This window comes from Melospiza georgiana, chromosome 10, assembly GCF_028018845.1.
Source record: "Melospiza georgiana isolate bMelGeo1 chromosome 10, bMelGeo1.pri, whole genome shotgun sequence".
NCBI classification, from domain to species: Eukaryota; Metazoa; Chordata; class Aves; order Passeriformes; family Passerellidae; genus Melospiza; species Melospiza georgiana.
Genome location: NC_080439.1, coordinates 335,016 through 360,124, shown reverse-complemented (window position 1 = coordinate 360,124; position 25,109 = coordinate 335,016). Strand labels below are relative to the sequence as shown.

The 25,109-nt window shown below is 41.6% G+C and overlaps 2 protein-coding genes across 3 annotated transcripts; one reads left to right on the top strand and one right to left on the bottom strand.

The window, feature by feature from the left end:
• Nucleotides 1–1,646: 1,646 nt before the first annotated feature.
• On the bottom strand, nucleotides 1,647–20,976 carry RNF13 (ring finger protein 13). Of its 2 annotated transcripts, none has more exons than XM_058030850.1 (10): nucleotides 20,887–20,976; nucleotides 17,424–17,551; nucleotides 15,256–15,336; nucleotides 11,299–11,424; nucleotides 9,279–9,366; nucleotides 7,481–7,571; nucleotides 6,874–6,979; nucleotides 4,767–4,860; nucleotides 4,333–4,413; nucleotides 1,647–3,102 (listed from the first exon to the last, which is right to left on the bottom strand). In XM_058030850.1, the coding sequence occupies exons 2-10, from the start codon at nucleotides 17,535–17,537 to the stop codon at nucleotides 2,738–2,740; spliced, it is 1,146 nt and encodes a 381-aa protein (XP_057886833.1). In that variant the 5' UTR covers nucleotides 17,538–17,551; nucleotides 20,887–20,976; the 3' UTR covers nucleotides 1,647–2,737. The 2 variants fall into 2 exon arrangements, with proteins under 2 accessions (XP_057886833.1, XP_057886831.1); XM_058030848.1 differs by having other exon boundaries at nucleotides 20,856–20,960.
• Nucleotides 20,977–21,472: 496 nt separating this feature from the next.
• Nucleotides 21,473–24,882, top strand: COMMD2 (COMM domain containing 2). The gene is made up of 5 exons (XM_058031068.1): nucleotides 21,473–21,556; nucleotides 21,657–21,734; nucleotides 22,437–22,519; nucleotides 23,766–23,939; nucleotides 24,432–24,882. Exons 1-5 carry the CDS (start codon nucleotides 21,490–21,492, stop codon nucleotides 24,627–24,629), a joined length of 600 nt encoding a protein of 199 aa, XP_057887051.1. The 5' UTR covers nucleotides 21,473–21,489; the 3' UTR covers nucleotides 24,630–24,882.
• The last annotated feature ends 227 nt before the right edge of the window (nucleotides 24,883–25,109 follow it).

Genomic DNA, 25,109 nt, shown 5'->3' with positions numbered 1-25,109 from the left:
GACAAGGGGCAGATGTAAGGTCTCCCTTACCTTCAAGGATTGCATCTGTATTTTTTACTTCTGCTGAGAACTCCTACAAATACCGGCCCAAGGGGATGTGATGGTGAACCCTGGAGCTTGTGGGATGGGAGGACCACTGAACCCAAATCATGGGAGGTGAATCTGCCTTCCTGGGCCCTCAAACCACTCAGGTGCTTCTGGACAGGACTTTGTTCTCCCCTCCTCCCCCCACACCTTCATAACTGGTGTCAGCTGCACCTGCTCCTCTGTTTGGCACTAGACCTGGGTCTAACTAAAACCTTCCTATATATAGTGTTCATATTCTCCCACTGCCAAGTGGCTCTGTGTCTGAACTGGATCTCCCAGGGCCAAAGTTGGAGCAGACCAACGCACTCAGAGCACAGAGCAAATTCCTTTCAGTAGTAACTGGTACAGAGGAGGCAAATCTGCTTCCCTCTTAAAACACACATGAAGCCGTGCCCAGTGTCTGAACACAAAGTTGTACTCACCTTTTGACGGCAGAACCTTGTTTCTCCCTAGTTAGGAGGAATGAGGATATTGTATTCCCAGAGTGGATTCTATGGTAAGGCCAGAGTGGATGGAATTGACTGTAGCAGCACCCCAGAGGCAGAGCAGCTGCTGGCAGCACACACCAGGCACTTGTCATCACATTCCTTACTGTGACATTGTTCCTTTCTGACCAATTTCCCTCTCTTGAGGTCTTTGTCACCTGTTTCCTTCTGCTTGGTTAAGAATTAGGTGTTGTTCAAATTACTTTTTCAAATGCATTTGTTGGTGAATTTTCCTAGCATAACTGTCTGCAACTGACTGCAGGCACTAGAATTACATAAGAGCATAGTAAAAAGTTTAGGTCACTTTGTGGTTCTGGAACTCTTCAGATTTTGGGGACCGTTCCTGGAATACAATAATGAATAATCATATGCACTCACAGCAACAGCAGGGACCTATTTTAAGAAAAATATTTCAGCGTAGTAATTACATTTTCAGAAATCATTTTCCCATTTGGACTCACCTAGACATATGCACGGTGAAGGGGAATTTTGCCTTGTGAAAATATACCACTACACTGGCTGTCATTACCCCATGGCTGCTGGCAGCAGTGGTTTGGAGATGAATCATCCTTTTGTTATTATCCTTTTGCTGTGCCTTATTGTGCAAAATAAACTTTCCCTGCTCTCAGCCAGGCCCAGAAAACTGATCTGCACTGCAGAATATGTGGCTGCATGGAGTAAGGTCAGAAACCCCATGTGGGAGCCTCACCTGCCATCGCTTGTCCAGGGTTCTGGCACTGGGCTGTGGTTCTGCAGGTGCTGCCAGCTGGGTAGGAATTGTTCAGAGCACCCTGGTCCTCCTTCACACTCCCCCAGGGAAACTACGGACTCTGGCCAGCCCAAACTCCTCCTCAAGCTACAAGTGAACAAAAATGAAGGTTGTCTGCAGAACTAAGACCCCTGCACATAGCACTGGTCAGTGCAACCCCTTGTACTGTGATTCACAGTATGATGCAGGAAGCATCTGCTTGGGCTCCCAATAGTTCCAAGTTACACATCTTCAAAAGCACTTCAGCCTCAGTAATGGAGGTGAGTACTCAAGGCCTCAAGTGATGCAAAAGTTCAAATAAGTCCTTTTGATATTTAAAGTGGAAAACATGTTTATTAACATTCTTTCAAGCTTTCCTTAGTCAAGGCCATATAAAAAAATCTCCATTTGAGTATATGCATGGTTTTACTTTCTACATAGTTACAGAGGTATTATATAGAATCTACCTTTTTTGTGATACACTGGTAAGTACTGAGTTCTGTGAGACTGGTGTAAGCACTTGTTTTCAAATCAGGTATTTGAAAAGAACAATTTTTTATATACAGTTTAGCAGACTAATGCAGCATAAAATGCTCTTAGTAAGAGGTATATGAGCCAAGGATCAATATATTACTTACCCTAAACTTTTTTTTCTGTGTGGAACAAAACCTCTGTCTTGGTTATCTCCTAGCTCCCACCTCCTCACTGGAAACCACACAAGGTAGTAGCAGCAAGGAGGGATAATAATGTGCTTATGGTGGACCTGACCTTGTGAATTGCTCAAAACTAAACATATACTCTAAGTTTCCTCATCCTGGGAATTGCCCAATAGAACTGCTTAAACTCAGCTACCATGGCAAACTCCAAAGGATAATTTGGAATCACTGCGTTGAGATAAAAAAGGAATTTCTTCTGCTTTAACATACCAGCACATAGAATATTGGTCTGTTCTACTTTTTCCTTTCAGCAGTGGTGACAATTTTTAGGAAAACTATACAAACATGCAAATACAGTTTTTGTTGGGCCTAAGGGGTAACACATATCTACATATAATAAATATTGCTCTCAGGATGACCCAGTTGTAGCTACAAAATGGAAATAAAAGTACTTCCAGAGAAATCCCATTTCAACAGGAGACAGTCTCTGCGATATTTCAATTGATATAAACTATTAACATTATTCATTAGCATTGTGAAGTCCAGTTTAACTGTTGGTTTTGAGAAGACAGAATGTGTGACTGAATACCTGAATCAAAAATAATCTACCTGTAATGATTTAACCAGAGTACTACTACATGAACTGCTGCTCCTATCAAAGAAACCAAATGGATTACAGATTAAAAGAGATTCCCTATGCAAAGGTTTGTAAATAGCCTCAAGAACTCTTTTGTTCATACACCTATGGGTCATCAGTAGTCTCAGACAGTGTTTGCCACTCTGTACTCCCTGTCCTCACTGGGCTGCAGCTGAACCACTACACTTTCTTCATTCATCCCATTTTCCGCATCACTGCTATCAACATTGTCATTGTCATCCTCCTCATACTCCGAGGACTCGGTCATGTTCTGATGGGAATGGGACTCTGACAGAGCCCCGAAGGACTGTGTGCTGACCGAGGCCAAAGGCCTGAGCAGAGGAGTGTTCTCAGACACTTCATTCTCCTCCTGGCTGCTGTCTGTCTCCGAGTCAGAGTCCCCCTGGGAAGGGACCACTTTCTGCTTACACACAGGACAGGTTTTTTTTGTTTTTGTCAGCCACGGGTCCACACACTTGCAGTGATATGCTGTTAGAAAATAAAATACAAGGACATCATTATAATAGTGAAAAGGACAGGGAAATCTGCTAAACCATTTCTGTTCAGTAACACTGGAGAATTTTAGAACGTAACTCACACAGAATTCTAGTGCCAAATTTGTTGGCATGTAGCCTGTTCAAAACACTGATGGCTTAGGATCTGAGTCACTTGGGTTTATGCAATGAATACCTGTGTTTTTTACTGAGTGAATGAGAGCAGTAGTACAACAGGCCACATCTGATGACAAACCTTAAAGATTTTTGACCAATTCCATCCAATTAGCAGCAGGCATGCCCATCATCATCATCCCCACATGGTCCTCTCACCTCCACATCAACATGTATCAACACACTTCATTATTACAAGACATTACTGCATGATCTTGTGGATCTTAAATTAGGCCTGTAACTGGCACTGCAACTAGACTGGCTGTGTTTAAAAACAAGTATTTGTCTTACTTATGGTATTAAAAATTCAGCTCTTCTGGGTAAGAGAGACTTTTACTTGGCAAAGAGCTTGTGTTTACATGGGCCAGCAACACCACGTTTAGTACCTGGTCAAGCACACTGGAAACATGTTCTACACACGACTGGTGCTGGGGGCTGGTGGTGTTCAAGTTAGGTTACCTCTGCAGTCCCCCACGTGGAGAGATACCATGGACTTGTTCTTTCTCTTCTGAGAAATCCTTGTTTGTCAGCCTGGTCTGAAATTGGTTTTATGACTGAGGTTGTAAAAGCTCAGCCTGTCACCTGCTGTGCTGGCTGTGTATAGAAAGCTGTAACACATCTGCAATGGGCTGGACTCGAGAAAGACTGTGACAGGGAAAATATTTCACTAACTGACTTCCAAGTGCAGTCAGGCAGTGGAGTGCATGGCTGCAGACTCCAGGACAGACCCATCCCTTCAGCTGCACCTCTAAGTCACCAAGAGCTCAGTTAAGTTTTGTGGTTTATTTGTCTTGGGGAAAGTGAAGGCCTATTTATTTAAATGTAAAAGTATTACAATAAATATTGATATTTAGGGGACAGCATCTAGTCCCGATTTTCTTTTATGTGTATATCCAAGGAAAATGCAAAGTGGGAATGCTAGCTTTTTAGCTTGCATATAAGCAAAATGGGATTTATAAATCACTTACTAAACATATGCACTGTAGGTTTTGGACAGTGTTTTGGAAAGCTCTTTTTAATCTAAATTCAAACCTAAAACACAGTTGCTTACCATGAGAGCACGGAAGGATCCTGAGCTTGTCTCCATCCTCATATTCATCCAGACAAATGGCACACACATCATATTCATCTCCTACACCATGCAATTGAGAATTAGTTTCACTTTAAAGGCCTTGCAGCACACCCTCCTGACATGCACATGGGCTTGGGAACTTGCATGCAATTTCTGCACTGATTTTTTTTTAAGCAATGTTTTAATGCTCAGCCACGGCCTTCTCTGCTCCCATTAAGGAAGTGTTAGAACTCCTCTATTTCAGTGAGAACAGGGCCAACATAAACGTTTTGTATGCTTTCACTCAAAACTCTTTTACCTATTTCAAGTGTACGCAAAATTATCTCTGAAACTTAATACCCCTTTGATTTACAAGGTTTCTAGAGTTAAAAACAATATGATCCAGTGAGTTAGACAAAGAATGATCCACTTGCCTTTCTTAAACTTATGTACAGGAAGTTTCTTAAGCTGATCCTTCCTAAGCCGATTCCTTCTTGCTCTGTGTCTGTCCTGAACAAATTTTGTTATCTGGAAACAGACAAGATAACATGAACAGTAAGTTACACCAATAAAAGAACAATAGAAGTTTTGATTTATGAAGTTTTGCAGTAAGTTGGTCGAAAAGGAACCCTAGCTAACACAGGATAACTTCTTTCCTTGGCTGAACAAAAGGATAAAGCCAAACAAGCCTAAAGGCTGTTCTCCATGAACATGGCACTTGGAACTGAGAGTACACAAGGGTTTTTTTGAGAGGAAAGAGAAACAAAAAGGTATGTATCCTACATAAAATAATGGCCATTGCTGCAATCCTCTCCTGAGACCTGTAAAAAGCAGGAAGTATACTGCAGAGCAAAACACAATTCAGTAAGTTTGAACAGTTTTCCTTACAGATTTAGATTATTACATGTCTTTTAGAGAATTATTCCCACATTCATCAGAACTGTTTCAATATTAGCTAAAAGAGTAGGTTGAGGAGTAAATGGTTTACTTTGAGTTATTGTTACATGTTATACTATGCCATACTAAGATCACTCAGTAAAACAAAAAACAACTAAATAACTAGTAATACAAAGCTGTCCAAATAACTGTAATAAAAATTTTGTTTCCATTTTCTTCATAGTCCCGGATGCTATTTCTGTTAAATTTCTAATTTTAGTACCTGTGATATGACATTTTTTCAAATATGATGAAAAGCAAAGAAATGAACAAAGGATATTTGAATCTAAACTGTTCATTCAGGCTCTTTCACCACAACTAAAAAATAAGCTGTATGCACAAACTGCAGTTTTTGTGCTGTAATGCAGATCCTTAGTAGCAATCAGAGTCTCATGTAAATCTCCTAATTAAAAACAAGATTGTCTTAAAGAAGCAGGGACAGAATCAGAAAAGAATGAGGACCAAATCCAATCTGGAACCTCCCTGAAATCAATTTCACTGCACCAATTAATTGTCCAGTGCTCTAGTCTGTTGAGCTGTCTCTGTGAAGACCTCTCTATATGCAAGGGAATCAGTATCTCCTAGTTTAGTATCCTTGGCATATTTACTCAGTGTGTATTCAACTCCTCTGTATTTCGGTTGCTGACAACAACACAGCAGAGAACTGGCCATAAAACTGACCCCTGATGAGCACCAGGGCAGCCCAGCCACCAGCCAGGTGTGAGCCCTTTGCTGCAACTCCCTCAGCCTGACCCTTCCCACAGTTCACCCACCGTCCTGTGTACACAATTAGCTTTCCTGGGGTGGTTTTGCACAGAAGGACACTGTAAAAGACAGTAGCAAAAACTTTGCTAAAAAGAAATTCATCTTTAGGTGATCATTCTGCTTTGTTTTCAGAGCTGCTACAATTGCAATTGTGCCAAACATGCCCAGGATTGCCAATGAAATGTGTAACTTCCAGTGCAAAAAATACTAATGCAGAAAAATATTTTAAGTGTTTATACAACAGTTGATGCTTTACTTGCTTTTTCTTAGAAGGTAAAATAATAATTTTGGCACAGATTACAAAAAAAAATGGGACACTGAGTATCATGAAATATGTAACTATGCTACCTTCCCATTTCAAGGAGAGATGTCCCAGCTGAGAACCCCTACAGCAATGCATGTGCTGAGACCAGTGCTCTGTGCTGTGAGGCCCTGTGCTCACACACTCATAGCTACACCTGAGTGCAGTACAAAACAGTGAGCCCTGCACCCAGGAGCAGTGGGACTAATGAGTATTAAGTTTGGTAAGGCAGGATATGCTCTCAGTGTACAAGAGCACAAGGTCACTCTGAATGGGGCCAAAAAACAAGCACTTGTGGAGTTAAGAGTGCAGTGAGGACAATTCCTACAGGCAGTTACACGCTAAGGAGAACATCCAAAAGGCTTCTGATATCCCTTTGACAAAATCCTGCACCTGTTTGTTTTATTGATAAACTAAAGGATTACATGTAAGCATGGTACAGATATATGCAGTACACACAGCTTGACTCTTCCTTTAACTTCAGTGACAGCTCCCTGATGATTTGAAAGAAAAAAATATTATTAAAAGAAGAAACTTACCATAAATATGACGATGAGAATAAGACAGATCCCTACTATTATTAGGAAAGGGATTAAGTAGTACTCCAAAGGAAGACTGAACTCTGGGATTAACACAACGTGGCCACTGTGGGGAGGAAGAGATAACACCTTCTAAATTAATGACAACTTAATGAACAAGCTGACAAACAAATACAATAAAATTTTTTTTAAAAAGATTGTCACACAAGACACAGGAACCCTACAGGAACCCTACCTGTGCACAGCAAGACAAAATTCAGTCCATACCCACACAATGTAAAGATAATTACATAAAAGTATAAAACACTGTTTCTTAGAACATTTTTTGAGTTAAAACTATTTACTGACCTCAATTAAACCTAGAGAAACCAGGAAAACCACCTCATAGCTGCTTTGACAGCAGAATGAAAAAAATGTTACATGACTATCAAAACATACAGCGAAATTAATATTCACTAAAGCATTACAGGTTGCTCTCAGCCATAAGACTTCACCTGAAACATCTATAACCTCTGTCATCACAGCATCCTACTTTAAAGCCATAAATATTCCAAAGAGACAACAATCTAATGCAAGGAGTAACACAGCTGCATGTGAGTTAACCTACCCTTTTTCGTAAGTAAACTCCTCTTTAAGAGAATTAGCTGATGTCTCACCAATAAAGACAGAGGGAATGTCAATCTTCTTTAAAATCTCAACTGCATAAAAAAAAGCAGGAAAGTAAAAGTATTATTACATGGACATCTATGGGTACTCAAGATACAAGACCTGAACATTATGAGACTATCACAACAGAACGATATTTTAGCACAGTGACATCCAGCCCAACGCACATGCATGTTACAGCTTTACTTCATATAAGTACTATTATTTTTCCTACACAATTTCTAGCGAATTTATTGCAGGTAGAAAAAATTAAATTCCTAATGGGATAAAAGCAGCCTAAAACCAAAATATGTTGACAAAACAGGATCATAATTTTAATTAGAATACCATTCTTCCCTCAGAGATTCAAGCAAGTCACACAGCTCCATTGATTTCCAGAATTTCGGGCAACTTACATGATTTTGTGAACTGGTTCTATAAGTTTTAATTAATCTGTCTTCCCTCCTTTTCACCCCAAACATAAATAAACATACTGGAAACAACTGTGGCTAGATAAGGTCAGAAAGAAGAAAGAAGAAAATCAACACATATTTCAGTCTCAAGAAACTGGATGAATTGTTGTCTTCTCTGTCTACCAGTGAAGGCAGAAATAAAGGAAAAGTTATCAAAAGATAAGTCACATATTCTAGAAAACCTTCTCCTCAGCTTCACATTGTATTGATTTGCCCCCTAATACTTCACATTTAAAGCTCAAAGTAACCTGAGTTTAGTCCATCTCAAAGCAGTCAGGTTCCCCAAGGCAAAAGCACATGTGGCTGAACGTCAGCTCACTCTATGAGGTCTGTGTGTGTTGGGAACTTGTTCTACATTTTGGTTACTCAGTGAAACCTGAAAGTAAGATTCACATGGGTTGAAAATTCATTAAACCCACTTTCACATAACTGCCCAGACTACTCAGCTCCCATGTAGCTTGTCAAAGTTCACTCCCACTTTACTCAATGGCATTTCCACTGGAAAAGAATTTATTTTCCTCTTATTTATTTTCTTGTTCCATATTGAACAGGTTGAAAACTGAACAAAATAAAGAAATGCCACAAAGAAAACAGTAACAGCACTAGAAACACAAAGCACATACCATAGAACAAACCTAGCACTGTGACTAGATTTCAAGATGTTCTAAACATATCCACTTCATGAAGGTTAAAATTGGAACAGCTAACACAAGAATGGTAAATGGTGCACTGGTCTCTAAATACTCTCTTTCCAACTGAAAATTAGTGCAGGTGATATGCTAGAATGCATTTGTCCAGAGGAACAGGAAGATGCATCCAACAGTGCATCAACAAACTGGAATGACTATCACAGGTGAACTTCATGATCTAAAGTCCCTTCCAACCTAAATGGTCCTATGATTCTAAATACTAAAATGTCATATTATAAAGTTTGCTTTCCTTCCAAATGCACATTTTCTACTTTTCCACTTAACTAAGAATACATCAGCTATTTTCCATATAAGTAATATAAATCTAGCCCAGAACACTTAAACTGAAATTTGAAGGAAAACCAAAAGAAATGTTCAGAGAAGGCACAAGTCAATGTATTTGTTCTTGCACAAAATTTCCTGTTATTATATCTTAAAAGCAAGAGGATTTATCTGGGTTTTTTGTTTAGTTTGGTTTTGGTTCGTTTGTGGTGGTGGTTTCGTTGTTGATGCTCTTGTGGCTTTTTTGGTGGTGCTGCTGTTTCCAGTGGGTGAAATGATATTCAAACAGGAGAGAAGAAGTGATACCTGTACTTACTGTCGTTGGATCCCATGCTTATGAGGTCATCAGAATCAACATTGTGAACTATAGCTGCCTTGTATCCGGCTCTCTGGGCATTTAACACCTGTAAGCCACACAAAATGCTTACTGGAAAGACTATTGCTTGCAAATACAGTAGCCTGCCTGTGCTTTCTGAGATAAGGTGCACTCCCACAAAGTGATTAATATGGACATAATTTGCACCTATAAACCATGTGTCACCTTTCAAAGCAAAATCATATAAAAATTTTTACACTCAGGTAAAAATTTCTTCAGAAAGCCATTTTAATATTGTCTGCACACAGACTATATATATATATATATACACACATATATAAAATAGAATTAAAAACTTTCTACAAATAGTTAAAAATATTTCATCATAATTGAAAATAAAGGCACTAACTCACTTTGGTAATCTAGATATCACCACTTGAGAGTTCATCAAGTCAGATGAGTAGTATCTTTTCTGTGCTTTAGAGATGTGGAATATCTCACCTGAAAGCCCAGGTATAAGAAGCTCTCTCACGGAAAAGTGCAGAATTATAACTATAGGTACAAAACTATTCACATCCTGTGTACCAATTGCATTTTTAATATAGACTCACCTTTTCATCAATACAAGGAAAACCCAAGGTCCATGTAAATGACATTTACTGATATTACCAACACAAACATAGCTAAGTTACAACTGTTCATCTTGGATACTGCTTTTACTGCATCCATCACAGTATAAAAATCTCGGCACAAGCTGCAAAAAGCACTTAGAGCACCTTGAGAAACTTTTGGGTTTCATCCCAACAACACCAATTATCTTCCCATATTGGTAATGACTATTTCAAACAGCAGAACAATGATACTGGAAGATGCAGAATGTAGACACCTTGAGAAATTCCAATATTGAAAAAAAAAAGCAAATCCACTTAGAGATGTTAACATACATGCATGGTTGAGAATTTGGCCAATATTGCATCACCACAGAAAATATCCATAGTGCATGCATAAACAAATCAAGAAATAACTTATACCTGTACTTGTAACACTTGTCATTTTCAACATGAGACAGAAGTAGAGGACTTTTGCCCCCTTTGTTTTCCCACTGAGCCATATGCACACACAGTGGCAGGATTCCCAGGACAGACTATGTGCCATGCCCAAATCTGATGTGAAGGCAGACAACATGCAGTGAACCTGCCTCTGCAGGTGGAAGCTACAGTCTAGGTAGAATTTATATGGTTCAATCACCACATAACTGAATCTACCACACAGCAGCAAAAGCAAACACAGCTGAAATCTCCTTTTAGTTCATGAAACTCAACAACAAACTGAAGATCCCTATTTTCTTTAAGACATCCTTAGCTGCCTCATTGTATCAGATTAATTTTCAAGAAAGCCACAGTCAAACAGAAATCATTCTAATTTTGCATTTTTAAAATCAGAGAACGTTAAGGGTTGGAAATGACCTTAAAAATCAAGTGGCTGGAGCATGTCCAGAGAAGGGAATAGAGCTGGGGCAGGGTCTAAAGCACAAGGAGTGGCTGAAGGAGCCTGGGGGCTCAGCCTGGAGAAAAGGAGGTCACGGGTGATGTTCTCACTCTCTACAGCTCCAACAGGAAGGTTCAGCCAGGTGGGAACAGGGCTCTTGTCCCAGGCAACCATCAGTAAGACAAGGGGACATAGTCTAAAGCTGTGCCAGGGAAACTCAGGCTGGACATCAGGAAGAATTTCTTCACAGAAAGGGTGATAAAACATTGGAGATGGTAGAGTCTCCATCCCTGGAGGTGTTTAACAAAAGCCTGGGCATGGCACTCAGTGCTCTGGTGTAGTTCACATAGCGGTGTTTAGTCACAGGTAAGCCATTGGTTGGACTTGGTGAGCTCTGGTTTATCTGTCTGGAGACAATAAAATTCTCCCTTCCCTTCATATCCATATCTATTCCACTGTTAGCTATAGAATTTTTTCTGAAGCACCAATAAACTCTTTGAAACAGAGGGTGGGGGGAAAAATCACATCTTACCTTTACATCAAAGTTGCACTCCAGCCTTCGGATTAACACAATAAAAGCACCAGAGGAGTTGTCTCTCAGTGGAGGTGGGGCTATAGGTTCACATGCATTCTCTGGTTTGGAATTTATTAGAAATCCCTAGAAAACAGGAGCAGAAAAAGAAGTTTCATTTCTTTTTAACAAAAGGGTCAGTAGTCAAGTATATGGAAAGAAAATGGCACATTTTCATACACTAGCTAAAAAAATTGTTATTATCAGCTCAGTTCTATACCATAGTAAGATTTCTGCTACTTCCCTGACTATATATTTTGATTTATCAGAATTATTATATCTGTAAATAATTAGAAAGTTTAGAAGAAAATACAGTTTTTCTAATCCCATCATACTCAGACTCTGCAGTGTAATTCAAGAAAAAAGAAGACAGCATACACTACATTAACATAGTGTAACTATTGTTCTAGGACATATGAGACTAATACAGGAAACCACAAATACAATGGCCTAAGAAACACCAACACAAACTCAGCACTCGCCAATTAACAACAGAACACAAGCAAAGTTCCATCTATATAACCCCAGCACTGACCTAGCATACCAAACAGCTGGTTTGCTATGGTAAGCACAGAGCACTCAATAAGCTATAGCTGAAAGCTTCAAGAAGTAGGAAACTCTGGAAATACCAACTTTGAAGCAATCTTTAAGTTTTTAGGTGGCTGACATGGTGGCCTTCTGTCAACAGTCTATTGCCACTTACTATAGAATCTGACAAATAGTTTTTTACAACTTGCTTACTAATAAATCTTAATCAGACCATCTGAAAGAGTATTTCATCCTATTATAACAAATATCATAGCATATTTAAAAAGTAAAATCTTAATGCAAAGAGAAAGTTTTAGTATAGTATTCAGTTCTAAAACTCCATTTCTACACATGTGATGACATCTGTCTTAATTAAGACACAGGGCTGTCTAAGAGTTAAAAAGGTCAGAATCAAAGCTCCTTATATCTATTTCTGGTGTATTAAATTGGCTCACTACTTGGGTCACTTAATCACCCTCTGATTCCCAATATAGTCAGTAAACAACTACACAGCTTTAACATACCTTCTCCCCATGATAACACTCACTGGGCATGGAAATGAAACTTGCTTGAGGGAAATTGCACAGAAATTCCTGAGTTACAGGAATTCTTGCAGTACTTTATTACCCTTTGGGATTAAAAGGGCAACATGGAATTAAAGAGCAGTCCACTCTTTCACCTTATCACCAGCTTTTTTTCCTTTTTTTTTCCCTTGCAGAGGGGTTACGTTCAACACTGCAACATTAACAACGTTGCAGAGGCAGTTTTTGGGGCCCTACAGGCTTACAGACAGAATAAACACAAAACAACTTCCTGCTCACACGGGCTATTCACGGTCTCCATGGGGTTAATACAATACAAACTCCTCTCCTCCAGAACTTGGAAGGTGGTCTGCCTAAATTTTTGTTTAAGAATTCTAAGCTGTAAAAGGAAACACAACTCAGTCATAAACCCTCATACACTGTTCAAAGGGAACAGCAAGATGAATCACTGCCACGTGACTGATTCCATGTAGCCACTGCCACAGCAAAAAAAGTAAAGAAGCCTGAACTTTCCACAAGCCCTAAATTGCCTGGATGACCAGACACAACCTCCTTTCTCATGCACAAGTGTTTCAATTGCCAGAGTGAAACAGAAAATACGTTTTATCCAAAATGAACAAACTTACTGACACTGACTTGTACAAACGTGACTCTAAAGGAAACAAACGGTTCCTGTCACTGCAGAGCACCTCAGGTCAGGCAGCCAGAGAGAGAGAGACCTTGCCCCTTGATGCTGAACTCAGCACAGCACACCAAAATGCATAATCTCAGCAACTACTTCCATGAATGTGAAGACTAGAACTGAACTGGATATTCACCTGGCTTTTATGTACTTTTCTAAGCAACAGAACTGTGACACCAGTCCACAGCATTAACATCACCATAGGACGTTTATTTTAAAATAATTTAGTTTCTACCTCCTCTATCTTATATTACAGAGATAAAAGTTATGAATAAAAGCCTTCACACCAGTTACTACTGTCACCGTATGTCTGGACAGCTACTACCTCAGCAGAACCCAGAAAGACCAAAATGCGCCTTATCACTGCTGTCTAAGGAAGATGCATTTATTTAACCTCTCACAGTTCTTTCCCATTTTATTTTCATCTCTTCTGTTAGTTTCTCTCAGTCCACCTACAGATCTTCCTGTCTTCCAAGTGAGTGTACTGACCACACTAAAGACATGAAAAGTAATTATCCTGCTGTAAAAGACATTCTTGCGGCTGTATTTCAGAAGACATCAAGTCTTCAGAATTTCTAATCCAGCACAAAATACTGATAAAGCCTAACCTGTATTCCCATGGCCATATCCATCTTGGACAGTTTTTGCATATTAATCATTTTGCATGAAGTCAATACAACTTTTCCCTTTCCAGTTCCACTAACATTTGCAAACCTTTACATCTTACTTCTGTGTTCTCTAATACTAGGTGACGTTTACAATTCCATATGGTATAATATTTATACGTTTTTCCATGTCAATGAAAATGGGATTAAGAAAAATTTAAAAAATAATTAAAAGCCACCTGCATATTTTCTGCTAATTCAATAGATCAGCACTTCCTAGTGCCTTCTCTTGATATTATTATGACCAGTTTTCAAGTCATGGCCCAGCATCCCTACCGAACACGATGCTATTTCAAGAAGACACTCCAACAGATAAGTAACAAAAATGTATATGTGTATCTGCATTTTCCTCAAATATTGATACAGAGTAAAATAAAAGAGCGTGAGCGTAACCCACGCCTTAAGGGGCACTGGGAGAATGGGGGGACCTTCTCACCTGCTACGGGGTGTGGACTGCAACTGAAGGGAAACCATGTAAGTAGAGGGCACAGGATCGACCACAATCCCTGCCCTGGACCCCAGCACTGGGCACAGCCCACAGGCACCACTGCAGAGCGGCAGCCCCTGAGCTTCAGCAATGCAACAAGAGTAGCAAACAGACAGCAGCTGTAACTTCCCAAAAAACTGAGCTACAGTTGCTTTATACAGCATAATTAACCAGGGCCACACGCCTCTATCTTGCCATGCCACCCCTTCACAGGGTGAAGGGGCTTCCCAATGTCGGACTGTAGGGAGACAATGAATCTTCCAAACAGATTTTTCAAAAAACTGTTTCACACAGAATTTAGTCTGTCTTCTGCTGATTCCAGTGCAAGGCAACTGACATCATGTATCAGTATTGCCATCAAAGCACAGAAAACAGTGGTCTATCAAACTTCTTAGTAAGATTTCCATTATTTATCTATTTTTAATATATTTGATAAAAATTCCAGCAAAATCTCCTAAAGTAGACAAAGTGAATTACCAAAATTCACTTCTTTGCAAAAGAATCTGCCTTTTCACAGACAACATCAGATCCTTTGCATATTTGTTTTGTTTGAGCAGTTGATTAATAATTTCTGTCTTTATTTTTCCTTGGCACTACATTCCTTTAATTTTTACCTTTTTTAGCTTGCAGAGGAAATGCTCAGCAGATACAGTTCTCTTTAAACATATTCAACATTCAAATTCAATCTAGCACTTCCCAATCAAATCTGTCATTATCTCGAACCCTTTGTGCCTCACACCAAGTGCCAAAAAGGATTGTGGGGGTATAACCGCACTCCCACCTTCCTCACCAGCGTGGCAGCAGGTGGGAGCAAAAAGGCCTTGGCTGTGGGGGCACTGCCCAGGAGTAACAAAATCACCTCTGTACAATCAACCCTGTGTTCAGCACAAAGCCAAAACACAGCTCCATACCAGACACTGGAAGAAAATAAAACTTTAGCTCAGCTCAAAAAAGCACTATATATATATATATATATATATATACACATACACACACATATGGGTTTTTTTTTACCTTCAAGCCTTCTGCTGGCAGTCTGTAGCCAAATCTAGCAGGTAGATCATCAAATGTCTGGGTTCCATTTTCAAGGTTATACTAAGAGAAATAATTTTTTTTAAAAAAATTAGGTTTGCAACAAGACAAATAGTTAACAAGTATAAACAAACCAAATATCACAGTGTATTTTTTTAGATTAAAGTATTTATCAGACTTGGACATCTTGTGACTATGTCAATGAAATCACAAAACTGCTGATTCCACCTGTCTTCTACTCACATGTTAACATCATTCTTTTCTTACCTAGCTGTCAAAACAAGAAAGTAAGTAATAGATATTTTGTTGAACTATTTACATGGCAAATCTTTCTTTCTACTGTATAAAATTCAAATACTATCATATGTGCACAACAGAAACTACAAACAAACCAAGCAAGCAAAAATCTGAAGAGCGGGGACACGTGGATGTGGAGTTTTCTTTGGATGGTAGTGGTGGGTCTTTTGCCCTGAATTCACCTGCATACAGGGAAAGCAAACTTTTAAGAGTTGCTTTACTGTAGCCTCCATATGCCATCCCTTCCCAATTCCCTACTATACATTCAGAATAGTCGCTGAAAAGTATCTCTAGTTTTGTTTTATAATAACTATGAGTTTTAATTTTAACATAGAGGAATACTGTAAAAGACCCTAAATACGTGCAAGTGCAAGCTTTGTTTCCCCTTTCTTAGTTCATCTTCTCTGGCTGTATAACATGCCGAACCAATACAGAATTCAAACAGAAAAAAATACTGTGTATTTATGGCATATTTTTTTAATTAAAAAAAAGTTTCCTGCAAAAGTGGTGAACTCTACAGTTAACAGACTTGAACATGCATCGGTTGTTTTATTAAACAGTTTGGTAAGTCAGAAATGTTTGTCTATTCATCATATCATCCAACTGTCACACAGAACAGCCAAGTAAGGATCCTGTTTGTTTCAGAGGGATGTTTCCTACCAGCCAGGCTGGGACAGGGGAGTTCAAACTACAGTTCAGAGAAAAACACTGCCATGATTTAGCTGAAGTCTTCCAAAGGAGCAATGTTTGGAAAGAGCTTTCTTCCCACAGACTTTGAGGGGCAAGAGGTAGGAATGGAGCCAAATTTCAAAGAAGTTTCTTTATTCTGTGTAAATAATGTGCCCCCACAATCTCTCCTCCTGGCCTTCCATCAGAGAGCACCAGTGCACCACCTTCCATTCACCTTCTTCAGAATGTCCTGAGCTCAGGCTACTGCCAGTTTGCCCTTGAATCACTTGACAAGCCCCAGCTTAAGCCAGGAGTTTGACACAAGCCTATTTCTTTTTACCCCGTTTTAAAAAAATAACCAATCCTCACATAACAGCACTTTACATAGACATGATCCTTCGAGGCTGCAACTATATGAGAACATAGAAGCATAAGACCACTCCTAAATGTGAAGGGAAAAGAAGAACTTCTTTCCTTGGTAGGAACCAAAAACTTTGGCCAGAGTTTTGCTAACAAATGGTTAATCATTAAATGGTGAAATCTCTCAAGACTGTAAGTGATCTGTGCACCAGCAATTCCATGTGACACAATACAAACATTCCCTCTTCTGAGCATCTTTTAAGCATTCCACTGGCTCCTTTGTACAGCAGTTTAGTATCTAGTTCATCTCTTAGTTTCTTATTTCAAGATATTCTCATAATAAATCTGCAACTTCCAAATATCTAAGAATAAAACACACTTCATTTTTATACAGTATTGTTTTAGAATACTACACACAAAGCTTAAATAGGAAAAGAACCCCAACTATATTTCCAAAGTGCTCTGTTTTTCTTTTTTTTTTTTTTTTTGAGGTTGATGTGAGTTGTTTGTTTTCTTTTAAGTAACTTTTCTAAGAGAGGAAGAAGCAAGAATGAGTTAGGTTTTTGTGAAAAGAGGAAGCTCAGACTTGGTGACAGAGAAAAGAGGGGAAGGAAATTGTGCTTACAGTAAAAAGTTTAAAATTTCACAATAAAATGATCACGTCAGTGCCATGATAAAGCGATTATCTATCTGCATTGTTTCTGTGTATTTTTTCTTCAAAAAGTTTTTACAGAATAGTATCAACTGATTCATTAATGGAACAGTTGAAGAGAATTCAGTATCATAGATATTTCATCCATGTAGAAAAGTATTATTATACTTACTGCTAAAATATCTGCCTCCACAGGTAAAAGATTCAGGAAGGCAAACAACTGCACAGTCACAATAGTGTATATCTGAGTGGCAGACAACATCAGCATTCCTATTGATAACAGCATATTTTATTCAATACCTGCAAGAAAAGAATCAGAGTCAAGGCACACATCAAATACTTTCCTGTGTCATTTTACAGGACTCTTGGTCACTTAAAACTCTTAATATGCAAAATATTATTCAATGTATACCTTTGAGAAACAAGTAATCTTAAAGTTACAGGGTTATTTTAGAAGTTATATGATTATTTTAGAAGTTCCTTTTGCTAGAAGCATGTCCCTCCATGGGAGTGAAAGCATGCATAAACAACAAAAACTGTAAGAGCAAGACTTGAAAAGGCTTCAGGCACCACAAAGCAATGCAAGGGGTACAGAGGGATGATCATTCACATTACATTAATCATCCTTAGACACTTCATTTTAAACTTCCCTTCTTCTAGCACAAATCCAAACCAGCAAAATTCCTGATGTACCTTGAAACATTCCACTAAAAGTATGGATTCCAAAAATACACTTACAAAAGCAATGTGATACCAACTTGAAGGAACTTGAGATTTCTCTCAGGCTTAGCTACACCATGACTGTGGGCAAGCAACCTCTTAAGAATACAGAAAGCACAAAGTATCTTATTCCCTTTACAAAAGCTCACACCAAAACATGATCAAGCCAGAAAACCTCACATTCAGAATTTAAATAAACATGCTCCACTACACCTCATACTCAGAGTACAAAACAAGCACCAATGAAGTGCTACGTTCAGCGGGAAATGTAACCACGTTCACTCCTGAATGGAAGAGAATTGTAGGGTTCACAGCTGTCTGAATGTCTCTAGAGATTCTTCCAGCCTCAAAATAAGAAATTACTCGAAATTACATAAAATAGCTGTAACACAAAATAATGGGCCTGTTTCTGGGTCCAACATAGCTATAAGAATTAAATTAATTAACAGACAAGTTGCAAAAAGTGCACAGTATGCACTTAATGTAATTATCTGAACATCTGGATCTCCACTAACTTCTTTTACTGGAGTAATTAATAAAGTACTTCTCAAAAAACTCTATTTAGTCATACAAAATGTTAGTTGAAACAATTTTTTGTCAAAAACTTCCAAGCTGTGGCGTCTTATACAATTGCTTTCATGTGAATTTGTTTTAATTTGACTGTAGCTATTTCTTCTGAAAACTATTGACTTAACTGAGAAATCACAGCCAACACTACTACTACTACTACTTTCTTTTTCAGAATCAAGAAAAACCTAAGAATTCCTGTCCTTCTGACCTACCCTTCATGGATTTTTCAACCAAAAAGCATTCTCCCATAATGTGGGGCTCTCAACATTAATTAAAGCAAATACCAGAGAGATAAACTTGATTTAAGCTAACATGAAGATAATTAGAATTTATTAGTAGTATTTGGAGGAAACAGCTGATAGTGATACTTTCAACTGTAGTATTGAAAGTTTTGTCACGCTGTTCTCCAAAACTGATATGACATTAACAACTCTTAATGTTGTTAATTAACAACATGATTCCAACTTGGCCATCAGACATATAATGCTTTGTGAAATTTTCAACTGGTTCACAGAAATGAAGTTACATTCACAGGAAAGAAATAGTAGTGAGTTACACAACTAATGAACTTTTATTACTAAATTAAGATTTATCGCATTCTCTCATCAGCCTGCCCTAAAAAAGAGAACATCAGTGAAACTGGGAGGATAAAAGAACCATTGTTTCAAATACACAGCCATTTTTACTGTGACAGAAACAACAATACACTTGAAGCTACCAGAGCACTTTAACCAACACAGTAAGTCCAGCACAGAGAAAAGCACTAGAGTATTAAGCAAGCTTAGAAAACACAAGACATACAAAATGCATATACAGTGCACTCTTCCCCATCAATCTACATGCACACAAATTCTTCTGTGCTCAGGATCTGACGTCTCAGATGCAAGCCAAAAAGCCTTACAATTGCTGAAATTCCATGGCTCTTGGAAAGCCTGCCCCTCTCAGCTGAGGGAGGCAGCTCAGAGCACACAGAAAGGCAGGTGTGTGGAAAAGGGCTCTAGTGCAAACTAAACAAAACAAGTTCAACGTGACTCTGCAGTAACCTTCCACGCTTCACACTTGATTTACCAGTGTGTATATAGACAAAGTTGTCCTTAAATAACTTTGAGTATTTCTTTGCACTCTCCATGCTAGAACACACAAACCGAACTGTGCCTGAGGTGCTGCATCCCTCTGTCATGGGTCTGAAATGAGGAGGGGAAAACGTGGGGTGTGCTGGACCAGCACAACGCCCCTGCAGTAAACACACCAAGCACATATAAGATAAAGGTCACAAACGCATTGCACAACTCAGAGACACAGACAGGAATTTTCACAGCTTTTGGCAAATGTTCACAGGTCAGGCTTCACAAACTACACCTAAATATGAAATTTTTAGATATTTGTACCTCAATCAACTCAAAATCTGTTTCAGAGCATAATACAACACAAAGCAATTCTATATTCACATGGTTATGTTTACATTTTAACTCTCTCAATAAAACAGCTTTTCCCTCCCACTTCTGAAAAAAAACCAACTTGTACATTTGTACGAAACAAACTTAAATTCCATTCTTTTAAAGCCAAATGTGATTGTAAATCTTACAGCAATCACAAAAACAAACATATAAACATACAGAAACTTCGTGACAAATTCCAAATATTTTGGTAGACTGGGCTGCACCTTCCAAAATTTCATAAGCAGAGGATTAACAAAAACTAGACAGCTAATAACAGTAATTCTCATTCACGTTCTCTAATCTCCCCATATCTGAATTCTCGCATTTTGATGCCATCGTATCATTACTGACAAAATGTCCATCTCAGACCTACCACAAAACTGGACACTGACGCACGCGAAGTAAGATCCGCATTTACACCTGTTAAGATGCAGGAAGAACTCCTCTCAATTAATTTTAACGTTTTTACTAAGAACTTGGCTTTCAGCTAGTCAGACTCGACGCTACTCATCATCCCGCAAGCCCAACCAGCAGCCCCAGCCCGCCTCAATCCCACACACCCGGCAGGGACGGAACGCGCGACCAGGGGTCGAGCATCCACCGGGCCAGGCGCCACGCTCGGGGAGCGCTCTAGAGGCCTCCGCTCCGCGTCGCTCATCTCCCTCCCGCAGTTCCCGGCAGGCCCGGGACCGCGGCCGCTCCAGCCGGGCTCAGCCCCGGCAGGGCCTAAGCCGCCCACGGAACCGGGCCCCGCCCCGCCACTCCAAAGGTGGAGGCGAATAAGCACTGCGCAATGGAGCAGCAGGCCCGAAAGTGCTCGGCCGCCGCACGGTCGGAGCGCCCAGGGAGCCTAGCGGCCGCGCCCCAATGCTCACCTGCGGCCCGGGGGACCCGCCCCGCGCTCACCTGCGGCCCGCGGTCCCCGGGCGGCCTAGGCCGACGCCATGGCGCGTTCCGTGCGATCGGCGCCCGCGCCGGAAGTCCCGCCTGCCGCCTCTCCGTCGCGGGCGGTGGCCCGGGAGAGCCCATTGGCCACGGGGGCTGTCACTCAGTGGCGGCGGGGCGGGCTCGGCCCCGCCGGGGGCGTGGCTACGCAGTGGCTCCCACCCCGCCGCCAGGGGGCGCGCAGCGCCTCCGGGGCCAAAGCAGCGCCTCCGGGAGCGCCTCGCACATCTGAGGCACGGCTGGGGCACATCTGGGGCACATCTGGGGTACGGCTGGGGCACGGCTGGGGCATATCTAGGGCATATCTGGGGCACGGGCTGGGGCACATCTGGGGCATGGCTGGGGCACGGGCTGGGGCACATCTGGGGCATATCTGGGGCACGGCTGGGGCACGGGCTGGTGTACGGGTGGGGCATGGGCTGGGCACATCTGGGGCATGGCTGTCCCAGCGGGTCCCAGGGTGTCCCGGCAGGCCCAGGCTGTCCCAGGCTGTCCCCACGGCCCCGGCCCCGCGCAGGCGCCTGCGGGGCGCCGCCCCTTCCCGGTTGTGGCGGAGCCGCGGCGATGCTGCTGGTGCTGTCGGCGGAGCACCGGGCTCACCTGGGCTGTTTGCCGCGGGCCGGCGGCGCAGGTCGGGGCCGCGGCGGGGCCGCGGCGGGGCCGCGGGCGGGCGGGCGGAACCGAGCCGGTCCGGGGCTGCAGCGGGGTCTGTTCTCTCTCTGTCCTTACAGCCGTCGGCGAGCTGGGGCGCCTGGCGCTGGAGCAGCTGCGGCGGGGAGCGGCACCGCGGGCCTGCGAGTCCGCCGCCAGTGAGAGCCGGGCCGCGGGGAGACCGGGCCGGGGAGCGGGGTGACCGGCCGGGGAGCGGGCAGCGGGGGAGCCGCGAAAGCAGGCCCGGGGGCGGCGGAGCGGGCCGGGGAGCGGAGGGACCGGCCGGGCAGCGCGGGGACCGGGGGGACTGGGACTGGGAGCGCGGCCGGGGGGAGAGGGGGAAGCAGGCCGGGGAGCGGGGGAAGCAGGCCGGGCCGTGAGGAGCGGGGGAGCGGGCCGGGGAGCGGGCTGGGGAGCGGGGAAAGCAGGCCGGGCCGTGAGGAGCGGGGTCACCGGCCGGGCCGTGGTGATTTCGCGGCAGGAGGGCGGGAACACGGTGGGCTCTGCGCCGGCCACGAAGGACTGCCAAGCCCCCGGGGCACGGCGGAGAGGGGCCGAGGGGAAGGGCTGGCGGCATGGAGCTCCAGCGCCGCGGGGGTCGGTGCTTCGTGCCCGGGGTGGGGAGGGCTGCGGACACCCCTTTTCCAACACAAACCGTTCTCTGGACCATGCCATAAGAAATTGGTTTGTGTTTTTCTTAGTTTTTTGTGCTAATATGCTGTACATTATTATTTGAAGGGCGTGACACCCTCTTCTTTTTCTAAGCATATTTTGCACATTAAGCATTTGATAACTTTGCAGCTTTGAGTCTCGCTGCTGTGACAGTTAGCAAGTTAAAGCACTTTGTGCTTTCTTTAAAGGAAAGCTGAACATGAGCGTTGACATCATTCAGCACGGGGTTGAAGGACTAGCGTATCTTCTTACTGAGAGTTCCAAGCTTATGGCAAGTATACTTTTTCATGAGGAATTTGGGGATACTCTAGAGATGTCTTCTGGACACTTAGACCTCTAAAGATACTGGTGAATGGGGAAAAGATAGCTCCAAATTTAATGACGTGTATTATTTTAATTTCAGAAAAAGGTGTCTCATGCTGTTGTCTTATTGAAACCTTGTGTCTACATGTATGACTCTGGAATTTGTATTCAGTGTCTGATGCTAAAATTTAACAACGTTTTAATAGTGTAATTTATTGCATATAGAGAAGCTTACTTCAGGATAAACTCTAAATAATAAAACTCAAATGAAGAGTTTGTTGTTCAGCTACTGCACAGGATGTGGGCTAGACTAGCCCTCTGTTCAGCATTCCTTGTCTTTGTCCAGTGTGGTGGGTTTGAGAGCTTTTTCAGCTCTTGGCACCAAAAGTTTGAGTGGGTATAAGCAGATACTAAATGATTAGTAGTTGGACAATTACTGTTTCCATCAGAAAGACTAGTAACTATTGATATAGTAGAGTATTTGAGCAATGACTACATGGAGAAGGAGTGCAGAGACAAGGAATGCCTGATGAAACTCAGGCAAGTGTTGCTCCCAAGAGTAGGTGAGGAGGGAATGGAAATGGTGCAGAGCCTTTCCTTGAAACAAGGGGTCTTGAGTGGCAGGGTGCTGTGGTAGGATGTGGTTGGTTACAGACTGTTATTGCGGGGTGGTGCATTGCAGAGGTACAGTGGTGTTTTCTGTGGACTCACTAACAGCTTCCCCAGTGCTGGGCCAGGCTGCTGCAGTAAGCACAAAGGCCTGTGAAGCTTCTCGGGCCCTTGGGCCAGGAGCCTGAGCACTGTGCTGTGTGCTGCTCATGTGCAGATCACTGCTGGGTATGTGTACTCTGGTTATCAGTGGCACAGCAGCACCCGCACAAATGGATTCACACAGCATGTCGTGCCTTGTGACACAGCTGAGGTGCTCCCTCACGCTGTTTTGGTCTTTGATGTGAAGGCTTACATGTGATGGGGTTGAATGTTCTTAAAAAAAAACTGCTTCTGAATCTCATACAAATCTGCAGTAATACATCAACATTTGCAGATCCTTAAAACCTGGATATTTGTTTTGTCCGAGGTGTAGAATTGTACTTGGACATACCTGCAGGAAAATAAATAACTAACTGCACCATAGCATAAGTGATGTTTAGTTACAGTTTTATTTGGTTCTCAGGAAGTAATGGTGATTACCTGGCCTAAATTGCTATTTCCAGATTTCTGAGGTTGACTTCCAAGATTCCATTAATGTTTTGGGATTCTCAGATGAATTGAACAAATCCTTGCTCCAGCTGTACCTCGACAACAGGAAAGAGATCAGGAGCATTCTTGGAGAGCTGGCACCAAGGCTTCCCAGCTACCACAGTCTGGAGTGGAGACTGGATGTACAGGTGACTGCTCTGATGTTTTCAGTATTCCATCCTTTCCTTCACATTTTTTTTCCATAATTAAAACCTACTAAACAATCTAAAAACAATTGAGGCAGCAGTACTTCATGTATTTAAAAGTGGCATGACTTTGTTAGTGTCCCACAGACGGACAGCTGTGAAATGAACAGGATATGCAATGATGCAAAGCACTTGTTGCCTGATGAAAATTGAATTCATGGTTCTATTGATGTTTTTAAAATATTAACATATACTAAACATATTTGGTCTAGATTATTACCTTATTGTCAGAAATATTATGAAAGCATAGATTAAAGCGGGTTAGTATTAATTATAAAACACAATAGTAGCTTGTGTGTATCTTTAATGTAGATGCAAAGGGTTTCTGAACATTAGTGTGAACAGGTTCTACAAAGCTCTTGAGAACTGTTAAGAACAAACTTTGATAACCATTGGTCATTTTTGTGTTCCTGTTCCACTGAACCCCTCCTGCAGCTTGCAAGCAGAAGTTTGAGACAACAGATCAAGCCTGCTGTGACTATGAAGCTACATCTTAATCAAAATGAAGATCAAACTGCCCAGGTGTTGCAAACTGACCCTGCTACCCTTCTTCACCTTATCCAGCAGCTGGAGCAGGCGTTGGGGGAGATGAAGATGAACCACTGCAGAAGAATAGTGCGCAACATGAAATAACCTTGGTTCTCTGCTGTCTTGCTAAGCAGTTTGTAAAACAACTCAAAACACTGCTCACAAATACATTTTGAGGAAAAATAAACATCTGGATCAGATGAACTGTTTTCCTGTGCCAGGACCTTGAGCCAGTATATACCGGTCAAATATCCTTGGCCACCAGCTTCGCACATCTATATGTGGTGACCTTTTTCACACAATCATCTTCATATATAGTACATGGTAATTAAATGTGATCAAATATTACTACTTGGGATTTTTGACTGGTATTTTTTATGTAATTGATCTGTGTTTTCAGGTGAAACACAAGATTAGCCAATACATAGGTGAGTGGTTTCCCTCATTCTGTCTCTCCTCACTCCAGCCATAGTCTGGAACTCAGGGCAGCAAAGCAGAAGGTTTAAATAGAGATCTTTGAAACTTTTTGTGTCATCTCACTATTGCCTGATGAATCTAAACACATTTGCCTTTTTCTCTTGTAAA